The following is a 9,958-nucleotide window of genomic DNA, read 5'->3' on the forward strand; positions in this document are numbered from 1 at the left end:
TTCTAAGGCTTTCTTCTAGCGTAGGCGAATATATAAAGAAATATAGCGCTTACTAGCTATTCGCCATACGCGATAGCCGCTACGGCGATAATCTAATACTACGCTCGTTTCGTCGATCTAAATAACGTTCTTCTAGTTCTCTAGTATCTAATATTCGTATTCTAAGGCGAATTTATACCGTGCTTCTATTACTTCTTAAGAGAGGCCTAGTTTACGTATTATTTTAGTCTTATTTATACCTAAGGCCTTTAAAATACGCTAAATAGTTATAGTAGAAATACTAACTTTAGCGGTAAGTAGCTAGTATATCTACTTACAGCCGTTACGATTACTTCGTACGGTATTTAATATCTTCTTCTTAACGTTATCTATTCGTTTCGTAGGCCTACTAGCGCGTGGCTTATCTGCTAGAAAGACCTCGTAAAGCGGCTACCCGGGTATCTAGCTACGTTTCTTTGCCTGCGTATAAAAGCGCGTAATCTATCGGTCGGAAATAAGTATTTGGCGCTAAATTTTACGGTTACGAAGGCTAGTAGCCTTAAGAGTAACAGCTTATACGCGAATAGTAATAGAAATAGACGGCATAATAGTGTTATAGTATTATTATAGTATTATTATTAAAGCTGTCGCGAGCGCGTGGAGGAGCTTCGCGAATAGGCGGTAAAATAGGCGGAGGAAGCGAAGGCGGGCACGTAAGGCGGATAGCGGATACCCGCCGATCCTTATATTTACTGCCCTGCCAGCACTTCTGGTAGCGGCATCCGTATAGGTCCGCCGCATCGCGTCACGTGGCCGCCCTCACTAGCGCGGGAATTTCTGGGGCGCCGCTCGAACACAACCACCGCAAGCTCGCTCGACCGCTCGACCTTCTTTCCCACCCGCCCAACCAACCACCCCGCAGGCCGCTCCAGCAACCATGCGCACAATACCACGCCTCTCGCGGCCAATTGACCGCGCCCTCAACGCCGCCGTCCCCCGCCGCCGCCCACAACAACAATGCCCGTTCTCGACCACCGCGCCCGCCGCCGCCCAAAAAGGCGGCTCCACGGAATTCTCCGAGCGCATCCGCACCAAGATCTGGGGCACCGACTACGCGCCCGGCCGCGAGGACCCCTACTCGTTCGACTCGCCCCTGCGCGAGGCCCAGCAGGAGGCCAAGACCGCGGCCGCTGCCGAGCAGAGGAAGAAGGCCAAGGTCGCCGCGGCCGCTGCCCAGGAGACGAAGGAGGCCAACGTCGACGCGGCCGGTGTCGCTCCCACGCCCGCCACGTCTACTCCCGCTCATGCTGAGGGACCCAAGAGGGCGACGAGGACGGCGCTGCGCGTGGAGGATGCGTCGTACGAGCCGGCGAAGACGTGGCACGGGCTGAAGTGGATTGGGGGGAAGAAGAATAAGTGGAGGCAGGACGAGGAGTGAGTGACCGACCGACCCCACAGAGGGAGAGGCAGAGGCGGATGGGTGGCGGTAGCGGATGAGGGATTGGTTCGTTTGTGCTGACTTGGGGGGTGTTTGGCAGTTTCACCATCCCGGCGCGGGAGACGCTCGAGCCCACCGTCGCGCTGAAGAAGGCGCTGGTCGAGGTGTACTCGGCGAGGAGCGAGGGCGTGTCGTTCGAGAGCATCTACGACGGCCGGGAGGATCGGTCCCGCGGCGTCGAGCTGAGCGCTGCCAAGGACGGCGGCGCTGTCATCAAGCAGAAGGCCGTCGACCCCAGCGCGGCGGAGGAGGAAGTCAGCCAGCAGGAAATTTGGGCCTTGTCGCCCATCTCTCTGCGCGACCCGGAAATCAAGTTTGCGGTGAGCTAGCAGAAAGCGTTTGTGTGGGAGTGCGTGTTGCTAAACGTTTCTGTCTCTTTAGGTCGTCAAGCGCGTCATGCAACTCACCGGCACCCGCATCTCCGACCCCATCATCGCCAAGAGCGACACCGCTGGCATCCTGCTGAGCAATATCACCAAGAAACCGCAGCCGACGAAGCTTTTCGAGAAGCTCGAACGCGACCAGGTGCTGTCCCATCTGCGGAACGTCAAAATCTCCCCGCGGAGAATCACGCCTATTGATAAGGAGAAACAAGTTGGCAGGTGGAAGGTTATTGAGCAGAAGCTTCTGGACAAGAACCTGCCTGTCACGGGCCACGATATCTTGAAAGGCTAGTCGCGAAAGTTGAGGGAGCTATATGGGGAAAAGTAAAAGGGAAGATGTCGGATACCTGTAACATATGGCAGGCTGGAATGGCCTGGGAAAATACCAGCTGCGATGACTTTGTTGGTCGCATTTGCGCCGAATTTTCAACTAAACCCCCCGGTTCCCACTCAGACCAAATGTGCAAGTCCTGAACTTCTTGTTCCCTGGGGCAACACATTACGGAAATCTCACGTATCAAAATTCAGCCACGCACGCGACTAGATGATAGGCAATACGGCACTATTCACAGCAATGGGAAGGACCGACATAGGTATGTACCGTGCATGTTTGTTTTGAATACATTTACAAGAAAGAATAGGCTATTGGCAAGAAAGAGGCAAGCAACCACACGCGTCAAGAACATATATACTTCGAAAGAGAAACAACCATATTTTTCTCTCTTTTTCCCAACGTCATCTCCTCTCTCAATCCTGGATCGTGGAAGAAGTACGCATTCGTCACTGGACAATGCGTCTACTGGTTGGCAGCCCACCACGCCTTGAGCGAAGTGAACCACGAGGAGATGCCCTGGTTAACCTCCTCCTGCTCATCGGCGCTGAGACCGTTGCCGCTGGCGGTGCTGGAAGAGCTGTCGTCGCTGCTGTCGCTGCCGTTGCCCTCGGCGGGGACGCTGCCGGTCTGGCCGGTGGGCTGGGCGGCGGCGGCGGAAGAGGAGGAAGCAGAAGAGCTGACGAGGGTCTGGAGGGTGGTGGGGGTGGAGGCGGCAGCAGAAGTCGAGACGACGGCGGCGGAGGTGGTCTCCTGGGCAGCGGCGGAGGAAGCGGGCGCCGCGGCGCTCGAAGCAGGCGCAGCAGACGAGGCGGCGACGGCGGCGGCGGCGGGCGAGGCGCTGCTGGAGGACGACGACGACGAAGTCGAGCCGGAGCCGATCTCCTTGGTCAGGTCGCCGCTCTCGATGTAGACGCCGCTGAAGTACCAGTCCTCGGCGGTGGCGTCGGTGTTGCCGTCGAGACGGAGGACGCCCAGGTGCCAGTCGGCGCCGTTGGAGCTGGCCGAGACGGAGACGGGGCCGGCGGTCTTGGTCAGGGCGTCGGCGCCGGTGCTGTGCCAGAAGGTGACGGAGCCGGCGTCGAAGTCGATCTCGTAGGCGACGTTGTGCCAGACGCCGGCGTCGAAGGTGACGTTCCACTGCGACTCGCTGTTGGCGAACCACTGCAGCGCCGTGTCCTGCGTGCCCGACTCGCCGCTGATCAGGCCGTACTTCATCTCGGTGAAGTGCGACTCGAAGAAGTTGACCTGGTGCTCGTGCGCGGCGTTGGGCGCGTTCTCCTCCTTGCGCATCATGGAGAAGTGGTAGTAGACGGTCCCCTCGTTGATGGCGGCCGTGGTCTGCGGGATCAGCTCGGTGCGCAGCATGCCGCCGCCGTTCCACTGCGAGGTCGAGTCGATGGACACCTTGGCGCCCTGCTTGGAGGCGCTGTCGGCCGGGTTCTTGAAGTCGGCGCCCGTGTTGACGTAGTCGGTCAGGTCGCCGCTGCCGTGGATGTAGTACTGGTACGCGCCCGCCTGGTTCGACCACGACCACGACGACAGCTCCGACGCCGTGTCGGCCGTGAAGCGGCCGTCCCAGAGGACCTCGCCCGCGGCGACGGCGGCGAAGAAGAGGGCGATGGAGTTGGTGGAACGCATTTTTGGTTGGTTTGCTTGGTCGAGGTCTACTCAAGAACGGTGGGTTGGGTGGTGGAAGGAGTGGAAGACGAACGAGATCAACTCGTTGGTTCGTGTAAAAGAATGACTGGGGGAAGAACGAAAGTGTATCCAAAACAGGCAACCGGCACAGCGGGGGGATGGAATGGAGGAGAGAAAGAAGAGCGGGAGCAAACCGGCAGGCCAAGCCCGTGGGTATATGTACGACTACTTCTCGCCTGATGCCACCCCCTTCTCTCCTCTCTCTCTCTCTCTCCCCCGCCGCATAAACGAGGCCCGTCGCCTATAGCCCAATTTACTCGCCAAGATGAAACGCGAGCCCGGGTAAGCGACGTGCCGTTTGAAACAAGCCTCGCGGCTCAAAGCGCCCACGAACCGGTGGAGAGACTGCGACCGGCCACCGGCAAATTTCCGAAAGGGACGGAGATCGCTTCGAAACGGCGTTCGTGCGGCGGGTGTTCCCTTTCCACCACCCCACCCACCCCCCCTTGGTTCGAATCAATTCTCGGCCGTAGACGCACGCGAGCGGCGCCGCAGTTGGAGGCAACTACTTTTCTTTCCGACGCGCTCGGGACGTCGTTTATAGCACCACCCCACCCCGGTGCAGATCGCGCGCTTCGGTCGCGGATTGATGGGTGCTCGCGACAGACGGCAAATCGGCGCGAGTGCGGCTCTCCCTTGTGTCGACTCGCTCGATGAGGACCGGTTCCAGGCCTGCCCTCCCCCCCGGTGTTATTGTGTTTGTATGGCGCAACGGGCGGGCGGTGCCGATCGCCGTGCTTCCGACTGGTTGGAGAAGTCGCGGTCTGTTTCTTCTTTGTCGGGGTGTCGGATTGCCGGGGAGGTTGTGTCGCAGCAGTCGTGTTGGAGGCTTCTTTCGGCTGCGTCGCCCTGTGTATTTCTTCATCAAGCCCGCGGTGCCCACTTACAATCAGGAAGTCTGCGGTGGCTAGCTCTTCTCCGACAATCATGGCGCGGGCGAACGTGCATCCCAACGTGGAAGTTGAACGCCCTCCATGCACTGTCGGCGCCAGCGCTCCGTCCTACCTCTTCCGAGCAGACATGTGGACTATCCCTCTTCCTGCTGCTCTCTCACTTTCCCATCACTTACTGTTGTAGACAACCGGCTCACCGCTCCTCTCCGCTCTTCATAGGCATCCATTCCCACCATCATTCGGCGCAGGACACCCCGGTCGCCCTGCTGCTGCGCCGCATACATACGTGTAGAACCCGGGTCGGGTCCAGATACGAACGGGTGGGTGGGAGTGCCTTCTCCATCCATTGGCCTGACGCACGCCTTACCGCTACTACTGCTGCGCCGCCCGCCCTACACCCTACCCAACCCACCACTCCGGACCGCAGACAGACTCTGCATGCTTGAACCATGGCCAATCCCACACGCCCGGCTTTGCCTGCCTGCCTGCCTGACTGACTGCCTGCCTGCCCCTCTCCCCGCTCAACTGCACGAGCTCGCAGACGCCTGCTTTGCTCTAGCTCGCTCGCCGCGTGCCTACCTACCTACAGCGGCGGGCCCCCCGAGCTCTGAAGAGAATTCCTTCTGCTCTGTGGCTTCCCGCCGCCTCGCCTCGCCGCCTCGCCGGCCTCTGTCGGGGACTATGCAGACACCGTCACCATCATCTCGCTCTATCTCTCTCTCCCTCCCCCTCCATCCATGCCTTACACACGTGCGCGCGCGCGTATCTCATCTCATCTCATCCTCTTCGGAGCGAGAAGAGAAAAGAAAACAGCCGCGCGCGACTCTCTTCATGCAATGCAGCCGATCGCTTTCGGCCCCAACGTTGGACGCATGCCGCACACACGGATCGGTCGTGTTGCGTGCCTATTGGACGATGCGACGCGCGACGCCTGGGGCCGGAGAATGAGGAAGCGCAGCGGGCGCCAACGGTGCACCACCCATGCTTTTGCATGGGGGAAAGAAAGAAAGCGAGCGTGGGGTGGGGATGGAGGGGAAGAAAAAAAGGGAAAGAGAGATAACGCGGTGGCGACGCGCGGTCAGGTGGATGCGCGGGGGTGGGGATGAAGTGCGTGCATGCATGCGGCGCGATGACGCTGCGTCGTCTGGCTGCTCTGGCGGCGTCGTTGCTGCTGCTTCCTCCCACCCCACGCGCAGGTAGACTCCTCGCGTTGCATTGGTTGGTCGTTCGAGCTCACCGCTTCTTCGACCTGGGGGGTTTTTCTTCATGTGAATGGTGGGCGTGGTGGGTTGGGAGGGATGGAATGGAGCAATGGCTCGATTGGGCCGCCCGCGCATCGCGTCACTCACTGGGCTGATCGTGGACGACTTCTTGCCGCCGTCGCCGCCGCCGCCGCCGCCGCCGCCGTCGAGTGAACATGGGATGTTGATCGCGGCTGCGAGGGTCTCCAGGCAGCAGCTGCGGCCTTTCCCTCTGCTTGTCCGTCTTGGGTCCTGGGCGAGAACGCGCATTGGTGAATGGGGGACGAGGATGGCGGAAGATGCGGTGTAGAAGAGAGAGAGGCAAGACTGTTCGCAGCGAGGCAGAGAGAGGGAGAGATAGTGTGTCTGTGTATAAATCGACCACTCGCTCTGCCTCTCTTGCTCAAGCCAGCGCTCCAACTGTCTCCCCTAGTCCCCCGAACGACCTTTCTCTTCAACAGCTGTTTTTCCGTCACTTACCCTTCACTCCCGTCATGGCGACCCTCGAGGAGACCAACTACTCCGACACGACTCTGCCTCGGCGAGCCCAGCGCTGCTCCGTCTGCGCGAACTGGATCAACCGCGAGGGAGGCGTCGTTCATGTCTGCCCGGGCCACCCGCGCTTTGCCAGTGGGAACCGTTGAACCGGTATGCATGTCTTTGGATCCCCCGCAATGGTATACGCATTGACATTTTTGCCGATACTTGCAAGGCAATCGGCGGAGACGGGACGGCCTTTTTGACATGTGCCGGTCGCATGTAGGTCTGTTGGTGCGCCAGTGTTTGGGAGCGGTTGGTCAGGGGCGCGTGGGACCGCGTATCGTGGCCAAGCTTCCTTGGAGGGTTCGGGGACTTCAGAGTAGTGTTCAAGTGCGTTAGGGCTCTGCAAGCCTCCCTTGAGCGAGTGAGAGGGAGGTTCAATCTGAGATGTTTGCGAATTCGTCAGTGGACTTCGACGAACAAAGCCAGCAGCGGAAAGAGTGACTTGCAGAATGATTTCGTTGGATCGTTACAGATTACGAATTGCTGCCCCTCTTCGTACGTTTGGTAAACAACCGGACTTGCGAGTCCTGGCGTGTCTGGTTGAGCACAGCCTCGTGTTCGTGACCAAACCCTCAATGCGGCAGGATGTCAGTGGAATGTCGCTCGAACTTCGCCCCCTTTGTCGATGTATGCTGAAGTGTAGCTGACCATACCTTTAGGCTTTGGCATTACAGTTGTTTGGTTTAATATCACAGTGATGCTGTTGAAGTGTAAAGAGAAATATGACATTAAGTCTAATCTAAACCCCATCATTAAGCCAAAACTCCATCTATAATGCATTTCTATCGCTGAACATCCCCGTCTTTAGTTCTCCAGTTGAGAAGGGAAAAAAAACTCAAACCGCCTCAGCAGGCTTGCCGAACTCCTTGATGTACTCCTCAGAGTACGGGTAGTCGATGTAGCCAGGCTCGCACTTGTCGCCGGCCTTCTGGTTGATGTAGAAAGTGAAGCGGTCGTACGGAGCGAGCTCGATGCCCTTCTTGACGCGGTACACGAGATCCGGGTTGGAGATGTAGCGACGGCCAAAGACGATAGCAACCTCGTACCCCTTGTACTTCTCCTCGACGGCCTGCTTGGCGATCTCGGTAGTGAAGCCGCCAGCGATGAAGACCGGCGCCTCCTTGCCCCACTTCTCGAGCGCCCAGAAGAGGTTCTCGTCCTTGGGGTCGCGGTCGATGACGCCGGCAACACGCGGCTCGACGAGGTGCAGGTACGCCAGCTTGTGCTCCCTCAGCCCGCCGATGAGGTACGAGAACTGCGGCGCGATGGCGTCCTCGGCCATGCGCATGCCCTGGAAGTTGGAGTACGGGCTCAGCCTGATGCCAACCTTGTCGGGACCGCCAACGGCCTCGACGACGGCCTTGGTCACCTCGAGCGCGAAGCGCGCGCGCTTCTCGACGCTGCCGCCCCACGCATCCGTGCGCTTGTTCGACACGTCCTGCGTGAACTGGTCGATCAGGTAGCCGTGGGCGCCATGGATCTCCACACCGTCGAACCCGCCCTTCTCGACGGCGTTCCTCGCCGCCGTCGCGTAGTCCTGGATGAACTGCTGGATCTCGTCTTCAGTGAGAGGGCGCGGGGCGGGCAGGCCGGCCGCCATGGGCACGTCGCTGGCGGAGACGAACTGCGTGGCGAAGTCGAAGTCGTCGTTGCGCACGGCGCCGCCGGAGCCTTCTGGGTCGGGCCAGGCGGCGCGGCCCAGCGCCCACAGCTGGCACCAGATCTTGCTGCCCTTGGCGTGCACGGCGTCGGTGACGCGCCTCCAGCCGGCCAGCTGCGCGTCCGTCCAGAGCCCGGGGATGTTGGCGTAGCCGCCCGCCGCGGCCGAGATGAAGGTGGCTTCGGACAGGATGAGGGTGCCCGGCACGACGGCGCGCTGCGCGTAGTAGCGCGCCATGACGTCCGTCGGCACGTTGTCCGCGGTGGCGCGGAAGCGCGTGAGCGGCGCCATGACGACGCGGTGGTCGAGGGGGGTGCTGCCCACCTTGAGCGGCGTGAAGAGCTTGGTGTTCTCGGCCATGGTGGTGGTGGTCGGCGAAGAAGATATGTCTTCGGTGGTCAGTTACTGTTTTGGTGGTGAGGGTGTTGGCTGGGGATGAACAACGACACTGGCAATCCCTTTTATATATGCTTCTCGTCTGCTTCTAAAAAATTCTACTGACGCTTCGGGCGATTCGGTGCTCGTCCACACATGCACCGGTCTGATGGCACGGACGTGGGCAGCCGACGTGGCAAGGCATGTTCGGAAGCTTGCTGCCTGTCAGGCAGGAAGTCGCTGGCCACGGGGGAAGATTCCATAAGCAAAAAACAGTGCTTCGAGAAGGTGGAATAGTGATCAGGGTACACAGGGCTGATACTGGGCGGAAGAGTGAGGTCCATGGGCCAATCAGGGGCGTCGTGGGAGGCGTTGAGTGGAGCTGCTTGGGAGGTGCTTGGTAATTTTTGAGGCGTGCTGGGCTCTACTAATCGGCAAACCACCATTACGTAGCAGTCGCCAGAGACGCAGGGCACGATTCGGTCCGAGCCTTGATCCTCGAGTGTGGTGGCTCTGGGTCGGCGACATCTCGGCATCGCCATGGAACTCGGGAGAAGGCGATTCGGTCTTTCTTATCATTCGCGGCTTCTGCACCTATCACCATGGCTCCCCTAAGCGGCCAATAGCTGAGGGGGATGATTTACTGATTCGGGTATCAACCTCTGACAACGAAAGACCGCAGGTCATGATTTCTAATCTCGAAACAGACGTCATGGCGGGACGTGGACGGTGATTGGACTCTTGCGTGATGATACTTAAAGTATCAAAACTCAGCTGATTAGGACCATGATTAGAAAGACAACCCATCATGTCAATGCTCCGCAACCAGTCACTACTGCCCCAAGTTTCAGCATGTCGTGAGGGTCCCGCAACAACAGCGAGAGCTACACAACCTCTTGTCCCGCCGCATCTCCCCCACCAATGCTCGAGCCCAAAATCTCTTCCTCATCTCCGGCCTCTCCATCCCGGCGGCTCGATCCGCCGTCTCCATCTCGCATCAAAGCGCCGCCGCTTCCCTCGCTTCCACCCGCTCCTTCCCCCCCCCGCCCCCTGATCCTCCTCCTCCTCCACCTCCTCCACTTCCCGCTCCGCCCCGCCCTTCTCCGCCCCACCCTCCCTTCGATCCGCAACACCCACATCAACCCGAAACCTGCTACCATCCGGCCCTTGTCCCACCACTCCCCCAAACAACCCCCTTTTCTCCATCTCATCCACACTCAGCCACTCGGACCCGGGCGGGAAACAATGCTCCGCTGGCAAGCAAGCTGGCCACGGCCGCGATGCTGCAATATTCTTCGGTGGAATCTTCTTCGTGTTGAAGGTCGCGTACGTATGTGACCATGGCTGGCCTCAG

General features: G+C 59.4%; 4 protein-coding genes across 4 annotated transcripts; 2 read left to right on the forward strand and 2 right to left on the reverse strand.

Moving 5' to 3' along the window:
* Positions 1-996: 996 nt before the first annotated feature.
* On the forward strand, positions 997-1,417 carry SLS55_001318 (uncharacterized protein; the record flags this gene model as incomplete). The annotated part of the gene is made up of 2 exons (XM_066772814.1): positions 997-1,002; positions 1,061-1,417. 2 exons carry the CDS (start codon positions 997-999, stop codon positions 1,415-1,417), a joined length of 363 nt encoding a protein of 120 aa, XP_066638093.1.
* Positions 1,418-1,455: 38 nt separating this feature from the next.
* Positions 1,456-1,806, forward strand: SLS55_001319 (uncharacterized protein; the record flags this gene model as incomplete). The annotated part of the gene is given in 2 exon segments (XM_066772815.1): positions 1,456-1,459; positions 1,478-1,806. The coding sequence occupies 2 exon segments, from the start codon at positions 1,456-1,458 to the stop codon at positions 1,804-1,806; spliced, it is 333 nt and encodes a 110-aa protein (XP_066638094.1).
* Positions 1,807-2,656: 850 nt separating this feature from the next.
* SLS55_001320 (uncharacterized protein) lies at positions 2,657-3,832 on the reverse strand (the record flags this gene model as incomplete). The annotated part of the gene is made up of 1 exon (XM_066772816.1): positions 2,657-3,832. One exon carries the CDS (start codon positions 3,830-3,832, stop codon positions 2,657-2,659), a length of 1,176 nt encoding a protein of 391 aa, XP_066638095.1.
* A 3,572-nt stretch (positions 3,833-7,404) lies between these two features.
* Positions 7,405-8,589, reverse strand: SLS55_001321 (uncharacterized protein; the record flags this gene model as incomplete). Its single annotated transcript, XM_066772817.1, has 1 exon — positions 7,405-8,589. One exon carries the CDS (start codon positions 8,587-8,589, stop codon positions 7,405-7,407), a length of 1,185 nt encoding a protein of 394 aa, XP_066638096.1.
* Positions 8,590-9,958: the final 1,369 nt, after the last annotated feature.

This window comes from Diplodia seriata (assembly GCF_021436955.1).
Source record: "Diplodia seriata strain FDS-637 chromosome Unknown scaffold_1, whole genome shotgun sequence".
NCBI lineage: Eukaryota > Fungi > Ascomycota > Dothideomycetes > Botryosphaeriales > Botryosphaeriaceae > Diplodia > Diplodia seriata.